This window comes from Miscanthus floridulus, chromosome 17, assembly GCF_019320115.1.
Source record: "Miscanthus floridulus cultivar M001 chromosome 17, ASM1932011v1, whole genome shotgun sequence".
Classification (NCBI taxonomy): domain Eukaryota; kingdom Viridiplantae; phylum Streptophyta; class Magnoliopsida; order Poales; family Poaceae; genus Miscanthus; species Miscanthus floridulus.
The window spans coordinates 92,546,096-92,560,971 of NC_089596.1; the positions used below are offsets into that span (position 1 = coordinate 92,546,096).

General features: G+C 54.9%; 1 protein-coding gene across 1 annotated transcript; it reads left to right on the plus strand.

The window, feature by feature from the left end:
• Nucleotides 1-1,798, plus strand: LOC136515984 (uncharacterized). Its single transcript, XM_066509414.1, has 3 exons — nucleotides 1-83; nucleotides 167-681; nucleotides 1,707-1,798. Exons 1-3 carry the CDS (start codon nucleotides 1-3, stop codon nucleotides 1,796-1,798), a joined length of 690 nt encoding a protein of 229 aa, XP_066365511.1.
• Nucleotides 1,799-14,876: the final 13,078 nt, after the last annotated feature.

The window sequence follows — 14,876 nt, forward strand, 5'->3', positions numbered from 1 at the left end:
ATGGGGGTCATGCCACCGCCACCGCCACCACTGTTGCAGAGGATGAGGGACACAGTGCGGAAGCGGTTGTGTCCCCGTTCGAGGTAAGTGTTTTGTCAGTGGAGTTTGTAGCATCTTCCACTCATTCTTTGGCTGTATGCTAACCCCGTGAGCACTTTGTCTTCAGCCAGAAGCATCAGGCAGAAGCGCATGCCTTGGCACCACGTAAGGCGCTCAAGGTGAGCACCAGCTCCCCCACCCAATGGGTGGTGGAGGTGCAAGCCGCCATAGAGCGTGGCGCGGCATTGGCTAGGGCCGACCCGAAGGAGCCGGTCACCCAAGGAGAGGCTACCGAGGCGGCCATCAAGCAAGCGAGGGAGGAGGCGCCTACACCCTGCGAGGCCGAGGCTCGTGCGTTAGATGAAGCTAAGGCGCCCCTAGTCGTTGAGGCCACCGAGGGCGAGGCCAAGGCCCCTAGAACCTCCGAGGCCGAAGCGACAGAGGCTAGGGCTCCCAGGACCACTGAGGTCAAGGTGGCGGAGGCTGGCGTGGGCTCGGTGAAGCCGGTAGCCCAGGATATGGAGACAGAGGTGGGGCAAGCTTTAGTACCGCCCCTGGTCCAAGACCCATCACTGTCGCAGGGAAGCACCTGGGAGGTGGAGGTCCATTCGATCTCCTCTGATGATACTTCCCGGGGGGAAGGTGGTGGCGGACGCCGAGGTGGCCAGCACCGCGGAGCAGCTAGCTCCAACCTCTAGCGAGGGGAGCTCGGCCCTCGTCTAGGTACAACCCAAGCCCTGCGGGTGGGATAGCCCACGTGTCTTGTGGCGGAGCCGGGATGACCCTGAGGGGGAGCCTCTGTTCGCCCTCGAGGACGCAGCCGAGGCAGGGCGCTGGGATTCCTTCGAGCAATTCTATCGTCTGGCGGAGCAGTCGCTGTGGACAGCACTGTCCGTTGTGGCTGACGATCTGTCTGGCGTTGCCCAGGTGTGCGCTTTCTTTTTTCATGCTATGTCATCTTTTTCCCGAGTTTTCTCGCAGTGCTTGATGTTTGTTCTGCCTATCCAAGAGCTCATGGCCCGGTCTCTTGGGAAGTCGTTGTTCCTTCAGTGGGAGAGGGGCATCTAGGACCAGCTTCGGCAGCAGAAGGACCTGCTTGTCGGTGCCAACAAGCTTCTATTGGCATGGAGCGCGGAGGTGGAGGACCTCCACCTTCACTATGCTGACATGAAGGCCGAGGCAGCCACCGCTTAGGAGCAGGCTGCCCCTTTGGCAGCGTGGATCAAGGAGCTAGAGGAGGAGTTGACCTGGGTGGCCGGCGAGCGGGACACCTTCAGGTCCCGGGCCAAACAAGCGGAGGTCTCTGCCAAGGCCATCGTCGGGCAGCTGGGGATGGAGCAAGGCACGCACCTACTAACAAAAGGTGATTTGGTAGAGGCCCTCAAGGTGGCCGAGGCCTCCCGGGTCGAGGCCTTAGCCTAGAAGGAAAAGGCTGAGGGTGAGTCCTATTGAGCCACGCCCCTTGTTTTATTTGTTTTTCTTGCGTTCGACCCCTAACTCCCCGATGCGATGCAGAGCTGGAGAAGGAGGCTTTTAGGGTGGCCAAGGCCTCTTGGGTCGAGGTCCAAAGCTAGAAAGAGAAAGCCAAGGGTGAGTCCCGTAGGCCTTCGCCCCTGTCCGGCTTATTTCCTTTTGTGCTTAACCCCATCCCGCTTGTCTTGGCGTAGGGTTGGAGAAGGAGGTCTCCCGGGCAGCTGAGGCCTCCATTGAGGTGCAGACAGTGCTCAAGGCTGAGATCTGGGAGCACAACGCGCTGTAGAGCGCTGCCCGTACCGCCTGCGAGGCCCTAGAGGTCAGGGGGTCGAATTGGGCAGCTCCCTCTGGAGCCGCTTGATCATGTTGAGCGGCCGAGTCCACGAGCGGCTCTAGGGGGCGCTGCATATGGGCGTCAAGCGCGCCCTGGCTATCGTCTCCTCACACTATGCTGGCATCGACCTCAAGGCCATCAGCGACGGTTACATCATGGCTAAGGATGATGAGGAGGCCGAGGAGGAGGTCATGAAGCTAATGGAGTCAGCTAAGGCCCCTGGCACGGTGCTGGCCAAGCTGTTTGAAGAGGAGGTGGTTCCTCCTATGCCGACCGCCGACACTGGTGACCCTGAGTTCTGACCTGGGCCAAAGGGGCCATCTAAATAGATTAGGATTACTATTGTACCGTAACGCTTGTGGCCGTCGAGGCCTTTTTAAAGTACTTATGCGTCTATGCTTTTTAATCGTTTTTTATTGTATTTCTGAGCCTCTGCCCTCTGTCTGGTCTCTGAACATATCACTTGCAAAAAACTTCCTCGGAGCCTAAGCTGCCCCTCGGGCAAAAGGTGGTGAGGGAGTTGCCATAGCCTAGAGGCGTAGGCCGTCTTGTGGCTCGGCCGGCCTTTTGGCCCTGGGACAGACTTTTGGTCCTTAGTTTTTTTACAATCAAATTGTCAGAGAGCACGAGAGAGTTTGGCGTAGAAATTTTTTCAAAAAATGACTAAAAATGGTGCCTAGGACTTAGGGGGGGTCCCCCCTTCTAGCCCCTGAGGGAGGCTCGGTTCTGCAGAGGTAGAGCTAAGTCTTGTTCGAGCCCCGCGGTGGGCACCTCTGCAAAGGCAGAGCTGGGTCTCCCTTGTAGCGTTATCGTAACGCTGATCCCCATCGATAGGTTTGGGGGGTTTCTCAAAAAATTAGAATAACTAAAGAACACTTCTTTATTGTATTTCAAGAAATAATGTATACAATGCTTAGAAATTTAAGGGTAGAAGCGACGTAGCTGTTATATGTTCCAAGCGTTGGTGAGGATTTCGCCTTTCTTGTTGGCTAGCTTGTAGGTCCTGGGCTTTAGCACTTGGGCGACGATGTACGGCCCTTCCCATGGTGGGGTCAGCTTATGGCGGCCCTTGTTGCTCTGCCTTAGTCTCAGCACTAGGTCGCCCACCTTTAGGTCTTGGCTTTGAATGCATCGGGCTTGATAGCATCGTAGGGCTTGCTGGTACTTGGCCGAGTGTAGCAGCGCAACATCTCAGGCTTCCTCTAGTTGGTCGAGGGTGTCCTCGTGGGCAGTGCGGTTGCTTTGCTCGTTGTAGGCTTGTAGCCTTGGGGAACCATACTCTAAGTCAGTGGGGAGGACGGCCTCGGCTCCATAGACCAGGAAGAACGGTGTGACCCCTATGGCTTGGCTCGGAGTGTTCCTCAGGCTCCAGATGACTGATAGGAGTTCGACAAGCCATTTCTTGCCAAATTTCTTCAACCGGTTGTATATTCTTGGCTTGAGGCCTTGTAGGATCATGCCGTTGGCACGTTCTACTTGGCCATTTGTCCTAGGGTGTCCTATGGCTGACCAGGCCACATGGATGTGGTAGTCGTCATAGAACATCAGGAACTTATGGCTGGTGAATTGTGTCCCATTATCAGTGATGATGGTGTTTGGAACCTCGAACCTGTGGATGATATCAGTGAAGAACAGCACCGCTTGCTCGGATTTGATTTGATTGATTGGATGAGCCTCGATCCACTTGGAGAACTTATTGATCACTACCAGCAAATGGGTATAGCCCCTAGGGGCCTTCTATAGAGGCCCAACCATGTCTAGCCCCCACACGGTGAATGGCCATGTAATGGGGATGGTTTGGAGGGCTTGGGCCAGGAGGCGCGTTTGCCGCGCATAGCACTGGCATCCCTCGCAGGAGCGTACCAGCTTGGTGGCATCAGCAACCGCTGTTGACCAGTAGAACTCTTGGCAGAAAGCGTTTTTGATGAGCATCCAAGGCACTGCATGGTGCCCGCAGGCTCCTGTGTGCAAGTCCCAAAGTAGGGCTTGGCCTACCTCGGTGGTAATGCATCGTTGGAGGACGCTAGATGGGTTTTGCCTGTACAACTCATCGTTGCTGAGGACATAAGTTTTGGCTCGTCGTGTAAGCCATCGGGCTTTGGTCCTGTCTATAGGAAGCTCTCCTCGAATGAGGCAATCAAGGAATGGGACTCGCCAGTCCATCCCTAGTTGGCCTTGGGAGGCTCTGCGTCAATTTCCATGACCTCGGGCTCGGCCGAAGGGGTCTCGGTGATAGAGGGGGCTCGGGCCCTATGGTGGGCTTGACCGGTGGGCCCTCTTCTACCGCTGAGGCATAGTCAATGGAAGGCTTGTGGAGGTCTTTGGTGAAGATGTTCAAGGTGACTTGGGCCCATGTCAATGCCATCTTTGCCAGTTCGTCCGTGGCCTCGTTGAATTTTTGTGCAATGTGATTGAGTTTGAGACCATCGAACTTGTCTTCTAGGTGACGCACCAACTTGCAGTATGACTCCATTTTGGGGTCATGGTAGTTCGACTCCTTCATCACTTGATCGACGACGAGCTGTGAATCGCCCCATATGTCGAGACGTCGTACTCCAAGTTCGATGGTGATCTGCAAGCCGTTGATGAGGGCTTCGTACTCGGCTGCGTTGTTGGAGGCGGCGAAGTGGAGCCGAATCATGTAGCGCATGTGTACTCCAAGGGGTGAGATGAAGACCAGACCTGCGCCTGCCCCGGTCTTCATCAGAGACCCATCAAAGTACATGGTCCAGCATTCTGCTTGGATTTGAGCGGGTGGCAGTTGTGTGTCGGTCCACTCAGCCACAAAATTGGCCAAGACCTAGGATTTAATTGCTTTCCGAGGTGCAAAAGACAGGGCTTCCCCCATGAGTTCCATGGCCCACTTGGCTATTCTACCCGAGGCCTCTCGGTTCTGGATTATCTCTCCCAGAGGGAAAGATGACACCATGGTCACCGGGTGGGACTTGAAGTAGTGACGCAGCTTGCGTTGAGCCAAGACTATGGCGTAGATCAGCTTCTAGATGTGGGGGTAGCATGTCTTGGTCTCGGAGAGCACCTTGTTGATGAAGTAAATAGGTCATTGGACTGGTAAAGCATGCCCCTCTTCCTGCCTCTCAACCACTACTACCGCGCTGACCACTTGGGTCGTTGCGGTGACATAGAGCAAGAGGGCCTTGCCCTTGGTCAGTGGCACCAGGATGGGAGGATTGGAGAGCAGTGCCTTGAGCTTGGTGAGGGCTTCTTCAGCCTCAGGAGTCCAGGAAAAGCGTTTGGATTTTCTCAAGAGGCGGTACAGAGGCAAGCCTTTTTCACCAAGGCGTGAGATGAAGTGGCTTAGGGCTGCAAGGCATCCCATAACCCTCTACACTCCCTTGAGGTCTCGGATTGGTCCCATGTTGGTTACGACCAAGACCTTCTCTGGGTTGGCCTCAATGCTGTGTTCCGAGACTATGAATCCTAAGAGCATGCCTCGAGGGACCCCGAAGACACACCTCTTGGGGTTGAGCTTGATGCCCTTCTCTCTAAGACATCTGAAGGCAATCTCTATGTCATGGATGAGATCACTGGCCTTTCTGGATTGACCACGATGTCGTCCATGTAGGCCTTGATAGTTTGCCTGATGTGCTCGCCAAAGACCTAGGTCATGCACCACTGGTATGTGGCCCCTACATTTCTGAGGCCGAATGGCATAGTCACATAGCAGTACATGCCGAATGGGGTGATGAAAGAAGTCATGAGCTGGTTGGATTCTTTCATCTTGATTTGATGGTAACCGGAATACGCATCAAGGAAAGATAGGGTTTCGCATCCCGCAGTGGAGTCAATGATTTGGTCGATTCGAGGTAATGGGAAAGGGACTTTTGGACATGCTTTATTCAAACCGGTGTAGTCTACACACATTCTCCACTTCCCATTTTTCTTCTTAACTAATATAGGATTAGCTAACCACTCTAGATGGGACACTTCCTTGATGAATCTAGCCACCAAAAGCTTCTGCACCTCCTCACCGATGGCCCTACGCTTTTCCTCGTTGAATCGGCGCAGGCGCTACTTCACCAGTCTAGAGCCGGCCTGAATGTCCAAGGCGTGCTCGGCGACCTCCCTCGGTATGCCTGGCATGTCCGAGGGACTCCACATGAATACATCGGCATTTGCACGGAGGAAGTTGATGAGCACGGCTTCCTATTTGATGTCGAGGGTGGCGCTGATCCTCAGCGCCTGGTCATCGGGGCAGGTGGGGTCAATCGGGATGAGCTTGATGGCCTCTGTGGGCTCGAAAGTCCCAGCACAATGCTTGGAGTCAGGCGCCTCGCTACCAAGTCGGTCGAGGTTGACGATGAGGGTCTCGGCCTCCATGAGAGCCTCGGCATACTTGATGCATTAGATGTCACTGTCGTATGCATGCTCATACGTGGACTCGACAGTGATCACGCCATTGGGGCCCAACATCTTGAGCTTGAGGTAGGTGTAGTTGGGGATCGCCATGAACTTGGCATAGCACAGGCACCCCAGGATGGCGTGATAGGTCCCCTTGAACCTAACCACCTCAAAGGTGAGGACCTCCTTGTGGTAGTTGGAGGGAGTGCCAAAGTAGATGGGCAAGTTGATGTGCCCGAGGGGTCGATGCGTTTCCTCGGCATGATGCCGTGGAAGGGCGCATCATCGCCTTAGAGCTATAAATGGTCGATCCCCAGGAGTTCTAGGGTGTTGGCGTAGAGGATGTTGAGACCACTGCCTCCGTCCATCAACACCTTGGTGAGCCAGGTGTTGCCGATGATCGGGTCAACGACGAGTGGGTACTACTCGGGGTTTGGGACATAATCGGGGTGGTCATCCCGATCAAAGGTGATCGCCTCTCGAGACTAGTTGAGGTACCAGGGAGTGGCCACCTTAACCGAGAAGACCTCCCGATGCTCCCTCTTTCACTGATGTGCCGTGAGGCATGCTGAAGGCCCGCCAAAGATCATGAAGGCATTGTACACCTTGGGGAACCCGTCATCATTGTCGTTGCCCCTATCGCCGGTGTCCCTCCTCTTGGCCTCGTCATTGGGGAGCCCAAGCTTGGCATAGTAACGCTGGATCATGGTACACTCTTCGAGGGTGTGCTTCACCGGGCCCTGGTGGTAAGGGCAGGGCTTCTTAAGCATGTCGTCGAAGAGCCTGGGCCTCTGGCGGTGCCTCGGGGATTCTTGCGTTCTGCAGCTATGACTAGACCAGCCTCAAGGACCTCCTACTTTCCCTGGTGACCCTTTTTCTTTTTCTTAGGGAGGTGGGAGGCCGAGGCCCCGAGGGCCTTGTCCCTCCACTTTCCCTTGGTGTCGTTGTTGGGGAAGATGGCCCCGACAGCCTCTTTGTCCAAGGCGAAGTTGGTGGCAATGTCGAGGAGTGCGGCTGCCGTGGTCGGTACGTTCTGGCCTAACTCTTAGACTAGGTCTTGACAGGAGGTGCCAGAGAGGAATGCTTAGACAATTTCTGAGTCGCCAACGTGGGGCAACTCGGTGCATTGCTTGGAGAAGCATTGGATGAAGTCTCGGAGAGACTCGTCCGGCATCTGGCGACAACTCTTGAGGTCCTAGGAGTTCCCAAGGGGCACGTATGTGCCCTAGAAATTCCCGACGAAGACCTTTACCAAGTCGCACCAGTCGTAGATCTACAAGGGAGGGAGGTGTTCGAGCCAAGCTCATGCCGAGTCTGACAGGAACAAGGGGAGGTTGTGGATGATAAGCAGGTCATCGTCTACGCTGCCTAGTTGACAAGCCAGGCAGTAATTGGCTAGCCATAGCTTAGGGTTGGTCTCGCCGCTGTACTTTGAGAGGTTGGCCGGTTGCCAAAACTAGGCCGGGAAGTGGGCGCCACGGATGGCCTTGCTAAAGACTCGAGGGCCAGGTGGCCTAGGAGAAGGACTATGGTTCTCCCCACTGTCGTAGTGACCGCCTCAGTGTGGGTGGTAGCCTCGGGTGGGCCCCTCATTATCGTGGGGCCATTGCCTGCTAACCACATCGTGGTCACCTTGTGCCTCGCATCGGTCGGCAAGGCGATCGTGCACCGAGGGGGCCTTGTTGGCCGTCGGTGCCTAAGTAGGCTCGGGATGAACCGAGGCCTCTCTATCCTGCTGAGGCGATGTTGCGGGCAATTCCAAGGCACCCCCACACCGTCAAGAGGCGGAGCTTTCGGCCTGCTGTACCGCTGTGGTCTCGAGGAGGTCTCGGAGCTCACCATGGACCCATCGCCCCTCCATGGTAGAGGGCTCGGGCATAGCTCGGAGTAGCATCACTGCTACCGCAACGTTCTGGCTAGCGCAATTGAAGATAGGGGGTTGCTCGCCCCCTATGTCGTTGTTGATGCGGTGGTTGATGTCGCGAGCCCTCTGCCGGGCTACTCCGCCATCACCGCAACCCCGCTACTCTCACTCGAGAGTGTCTCGGAGCTGCTGCAGAAGGAGTCGGTCTTGTTCGACTTTGGCCTGAAGGTCACAGAGCTACTCCAAGTCAAGACGTCAAAATTCCTCATGGGTGAGGTTCTCGTTCTGCACTGCCAGGGGCTCGACGCGTGGAGGTGTGGCATCGCCTACCCCCTCGTGGGGCAGGGAGCGATTGCCTGCCCCTTCATCCTCATCGCCCGCTCTTGGCATCCCGAGCTCAATGTAGAAGCACTCACGAGTGGGATCGTAAGCGCCTTCGTCATCGGAGTCGAAGTAGTCGAAGCAAGTAGTCGCTCACGGCCATGAAGCGGCGCATGGCTTCAGGGTCGCGAAGCCCAGAGAAGTCTGCTCCAGCCCATGCCTCATCCTCCTCTGAGGAGTCAGCGTGGGTGTGGGTTGAGGTCATGGCGAAGAGGTCGAGGGTGAAGCACTGGTGGCGTCCTGGGGGCTCCATGTGAGTGGAAGCATAGGCAGAAGCATAGGTGGCGGCGGTATTGCCCAACCCAAAGGGGTACGGGAATGGTGCCATCGCTGAGCGTTGCTCCGCCGGAGTCGATTCCTTAGGAGGTAGCAGGGCAGAGCTTGATGATGGGGCATCGCTGCATGCCACCGATGTCTTTCCCTTGCCTAGGCTTAAGCTGGATAGGTCCCCAACTAGGGACTCTGTACCAACAGCCGTGCATGGGGTACCGGTGGAGCGCAGTGCGTCACCCTGAGCTTGTGCGGTGTTGAGGTGGTCTCGCCCGCGTCGTGCCTAGCGAGCACGATGAGAGCAGTGGCCCGAGCACCGCTTGCATCTAGGCTGCTGGTGCATGATGTCGTCGTCGGTCGGTGGGGCTCTGGGTGTGAGGAGTACCATATCGTACTCACATCCTAAAGACATGAACTCTAGGCTCCCGAACCAGATCACCGTGTTGAGATGCAGTGGTTGCACAGGGTCTGCCATCTGGAACTTGTTGGGATGACGAAGCTAACACGCAGTAGAACCCCTACCTGGCGTGCCAACTGTTGGTGTTTTGGACCGATGGGCCCTCAACCGACTAGTGAAAGTGTACTACATGCCCCTAATCCCAGATGGTGATGCAAAGAGGCACAAGGTTTATACTGGTTTAGGCAATAGGTGTCTTATGTCCAGTCTGAGAGAGTGATCTTGTATTCCTTACACCGAGGTGCTTGTAGTAGGGGTTTACAAGCTAGGCGAGAGAGGGAGCTAGTCCTAGGTCTCTACGTAGAGTGGCGTGAGTTGCTTGAGATGTTGATCTCTCGTAGTGAGGGAGCGTGCATATTATAGAGTGTTGAGCGTCGCTAGAGCGTGTGTGTCTGTCTGAGCGATGTCTCCTTCTATCCATGCGTGCCCCCTAGAAACGGCCCCGGTCACTCCCTTTTATAGTTGAAGGGGGGATAGGGCGATACATGTGTTCGCTACGTGGCGTTTTGTGAGTGGAGGCGGTATGCCAAGCCCTGTAGCTCGTCACTATGGTGGCATGGTCGACGAAGCGGTCTTGTCCTCAATGCACTGGAGCGACGCACCAGTCACACCTGATCCCATGCGACATGGGAGCTCTTGTGATGACTTGACGCAGGGCATGGCACAAACTGTGGATGACATGCTGGTCGCTGTATGTCGATAGCGTAGAGAGCCGAGGCCCCATCGGTGCAGAGGCTGAACCATTGTGGGGGGCTCAGCGGGCGTGAGTCCTAAGGCTATAGGGGTGCAGAGGCGGGTAGCCGAGGCTCAGAGGGAGCAGTTGGTCTTTTATACTAATTCTGAGGCTATAGGGACCCAAACATGACTCCCCACGCTGCACTGAGCTCGGAGCAAGTGGGGTTTGGCAGCATAGTGTTGCATGGGTGTTAGTCATGGGCATAGTGCCGAGCATAGCGGCCGGTAACCCCTGCCCCATCCTATCCCGGGCGTCATGGCGTTGATGCGACTCCCATCTCGTTGGTCACTCCGCTGTGTCGAGCCGTCGTTTGGCTGATGTCGTAGGAGTGGTTGGTCACGTTAGTTGGACGTGACGTCCCGGTCGAGGCGGTGGTGATAGGGTAGCTGCCGAGCCGGCCTCGAGCGAGGTGGAGAATTGGCACCTCATTCGAGGCCTTACGGGCGGGGCCTCGAGCGAGGCGGAGAATCGGCACCTCATCTGAGGCCTTACGGGCGGGGCCTCAGGCGAGGCGAAGAATCGGTACCTCATCCGAGGCCTTACGGTTGGAGCCTCGAGCGAGGCAGAGAATCAGCACCTCGTCCGAGGCCTTACGTGCGGGGCCTCGAGCGAGGCGGAGAATCGACACCTCATCCGAGGCCTTACGTGTGGGGCCTCGAGCGAGGCGGAGAATCTGTACCTCATCCAAGGCCTTGCATGGGGGGCCTCGGGCGAGGTGGGATACTATCTGAGGTGGGCCGGGTGATCCAGCTGAGCCTCAGATAAGGTGGGAGTTTGTCGGTGATTGTCTCTTGGCTTCGATTTTTACAAGGTCTAAGCGATTTTTTGGTTCTTGCTTAGGGGACCCCTTTTTATGATACCCAACAATGCTGGTGAGCAAGAATGCCATAGCCACTAGGGTGTTGGTTCCTTGCAGTCTGACCAACTTTACACAGTGTTCGTTTCCACAGCTCGCTTTTAGATCTTAACGTGAGAAGGGGTCAGGCACAGCGATTGTTTCTGAATAGATATGCTCTTATCAGCCCCCGAGTGAGGCCCGACCCCGTGACATTGCTGGGGTTGGGTGTCACTAAGGATCAAGGTTGAGATAGCAAAAAAGAAAGTATTTTTATATTTCAAAAACATCATTCATAGTTTTCATGGGTACATGCATATGTTACGGGTAAAAATGATGTAGCTGCTCGATGTTCCATGCGTTGATGAAGACCTTACCATCGATGGCCTTGAGCTTGTAGGTGTCGGGTCGAAGCACTTCTACGACAACGTATGGTCCCTCCCACGGTGGAGAGAGCTTGTGACAATTTTTGTTGCTCTAGACGAGACTGAGTACCAAGTTCCCGACGTTGAAGGCCCGACTCCGCACCCGATGGCTGTGGTACCAGCACAACGCCTACTGGTACTTAGCCGAGCAGAGAAGGGCAATGTTGTGAGCCCCATCGAGCTGATCCATGGCATCCTCGAGGGACACCTTGGCTCCCAACTCATTGTACACCTTGACCCTTGGCGCTCCATAGTCGAGGTCGGTCGAGAGGATAGCCTCGGAACCGTAGACCATGAAGAAGGGTGTGTAGCCGGTGGCCTAGCTGGGGTCTTCCTTAGGCTCCAGAGCACCGCGGGGAGCTCCACGGCCCATCATCCGCCAAACTTGTTCAACCGGTTAAAAATCCTAGGCTTAAGGCCTTGTAGGACCATGCCATTCGCGCGCTCGACCTGCCCGTTCGTGTGGGGTTGCGCCACAATGGCCCAATCGACGTGGATGTGGTATTCATTACAGAATCGGAGGAACTTTTTCCTAATGAACTGCGTGTCGTTGTCCATGATAATGGAGTTTGGGATTCCAAAGCGATGGATGATGTCAAGGAAGAATAGCACGGCTTGCTCAAACTTGATCATAGAGATCGGCCGAGCCTCTATTCATTTTGTAAACTTGTCTATGGCAACAAGCAAGTGCGTATAGCCACCGAGCGCTCTCTTGAGAGATCCGACCATATCGAGCCCCTAGATCATGAATGGCCACATGATGGGGATCGTTTGGAGTGCTTCGGCCGGTAGGTGGGTCTGCCAAGTGTAGTATTGACACCCTTCATAGGTGCGCATAATCCGTTCAGCGTTGGCGACTATGGCCGACCAGTAGAAGCCCTATCGGAACAAATTTTTGACTAGGGTCCTTGGTGTGGCATGGTGCCTGCAGACCCCATTGTGGATATCTCTCAGCAACTGCTTCCCTTGTTTGATGGGGATGCAGTGCTACAGGATCCTAGTGTGGCTTTGCTTGTAGAGCTCCCCCTAAATAACGACAAAGGACTTGGCGCGACACGCGAGCTGCCGAACCTCTGTTTTGTCTGTCGGTAGCACCTCATGGAGGAGGTAATCGAGGTAAAACATCCTCTAGTCAGCAAGAGGGTTGGGCTCTATCATTGGATCTACGTCAAGCTCCATGACCTCAAGGCCAGGGGGAGCTAAAGGTTGGTCAGCCCCCAAGCCTAGGGTCGGTGACCTATCACCAGTTTGTTCTAGCTCCTTGTAGCAGATCGAGGGCTTGTACTGGTCGCTAGCGAAAATGCCCATCGGCATTGGCTCTTGGTCGGACGCCATCTTTGGTAGCAGGTCGGCTACTTTGTTGAGCCAACTCGGGATGTGATTGAGCTCAAGACCTTCGAACTTGTCCTCCAACTGGTGAACCTCTTAGCAATACATAGCCATCTTGGTGTTGTGGCAGCTTGACTCCTTCATGACCTAGTCAATGACCAGCTAGGAGTTGCCCCAGACATCGAGCCATCAGATGCCTACCTCAACAGCAATGCATAGGCCATTAATGAGTGCCTTATATTTGGCCACATTGTTGGAGGTAGGGAAGTGGATGTGGACCATGTACTTCACGCGCACTCTAAGGGGTGAAACAAAGACTAGTCCCCACTGCCGTCCCCCTTCTTCATCAGTGACCCATCGAAGTCCATCGTCTAGTACTCCTAGTCGACGGCCGCTGGTGGCATTTGGATCTCGGTCCATTCTACCATGAAGTCAGCCAGGACTTAGGACTTGATGGCCGTTCCAAGGGGCGTATGAAAATACCCTGACCCACCAACTCAATTGCCCACTTTGCAATCCTTCCTATGGCATCTTAGTTTTTGACAACCTCGCTAAGAGGGAAGGATGTCATGACCGTCACCAGATGTGACTCAAAGTAATGACGCAACTTCCTCTTGGTGATAAGGATGGCGTATAAGAGTTTCTATATTTGGGGGTAGCGAGTCTTGGAATCGGATAAGACCTCGCTAATGAAGTACATGTGACGTTGTACTTTGAGGGCATGTCCCTCCTCTTCCCGCTCTACCACCAGGGCGGCGCTGACCACTTGTGTGGTGGCCGTAATGTAGAGCAGGAGCGGTTTCCCATCGGTCGGGGGGACTAGGATCAGGGCCTTCGTCAGGAGCTGCTTGACCTTGTCAAGTGCCTCCTAGGCCTCAGGCGTCCATTCAAAATGGTCGGCTTTCTTCAGAAGTCGATAGAGGGGGACACCTCATTCGTCGAGGCGTGAGATAAAATGGCTGAGCTCGGTGAGGCACCCTATAACTCATTGTACCCCCTTTATGTTCTTAATCGGGCCCATCCTCGTGATGCCCGTGATCTTTTCTGGGTTGGCTTCGATGCCATGCTCGGAGATGATAAAACCCAGCAGCATACCCCTCAGGACCCTAAAAACGCATTTCTTAGGGTTGAGTTTGATGTCATTTGCTTAGACTTTCATGAAGGTCTGCTCTAGGTCGGCTACGAGCTGGTTAGCCCATTTGGACTTGACCACGATGTCATCTATGTAGGCCTCAATAGTTTGCTCGATGTGGTCCCCAAAACACTTGAGCATACAATGCTGATATGTAGCCCCGCATTTTTCAGACCGAACGGCACCATGACATAGCAGAACGATCCGAATAGGGTGATGAAAGACGTCATGATCTGGTCAGACTCTTTCATCGCAATTTGATGGTATCCGGCGTACGCATCAAGGAAGCAAAGAGTTTCGCACCCTGAGGTCAAGTCGACTACTTGGTCTATGCGCGACAAAGGAAACGGATCCTTTGGACATGCTTTGTTGAGACCCATGTAATCAACACACATTCTCTATTTCCCACTCTTTTTTCTTACAAGAATGGGATTGGCTAACCACTCAGGATGATACACTTCCTTGATGAATCCAGCCGCCAAAAGCTTAGCAATTTCCTCACCGATGGCCCTACGCTTCTCCTCGTCGAAGCAACGCAGGCGCTGCTTCACTAGCTTAGAGCCTGGCCTGATCTTCAAGGCATGCTCGGTGACTTCTCTCGGAATGCCTAGCATGTTCGAAGGTCTCCACACAAAGATGTCTCTATTGGCGCGGAGGAAGTCGATGATCGCACTTTCCAATTTGGAGGAAAGCGTGGTGCCGATGCGCACCACTTTGCCCTCGGAGTTGCTGGGGTCTATGAGGACCTCCTTGGCACCCTTCATGGGCTCAAAAGACCCGGCCGACCTCTTGGGTCGGGTGCTTCTTCGATGATCTCCTCCCTGATGGCTATGAGCTCTTTGGAGGCGACAATCGTCGTGGCGTGTTCGCAACACTCGACCTCGCACTCGTAGACATGCTGGAAGGAGGTGCCAACAGTGATGACCCGCACGGACCCAGCATCTTCAACTTCAGATAGGTGTAGTTGGGGACTGCCATAAACTTCGCGTAGCATGGACGTCCCAGGATGGCATGGTAGGTCCTGTGGAACCCGACCACCTCGAAGGTAAGGGTCTGTGTCCTGTAATTGGTTGGATTCCCGAAGGTGATGGGCAGATCAATCTGCCCAAGCGGCACAACCTGCTTCCTAGGCATGATGCCATGGAAAGGCGCCTCGGTTGGTTGGATGCGTGATCGATCGATGCCCATGGCTCAAGCGTCTCAACGTACATGATGTTGAGGCCGCTGCCTCCATTCATCAGC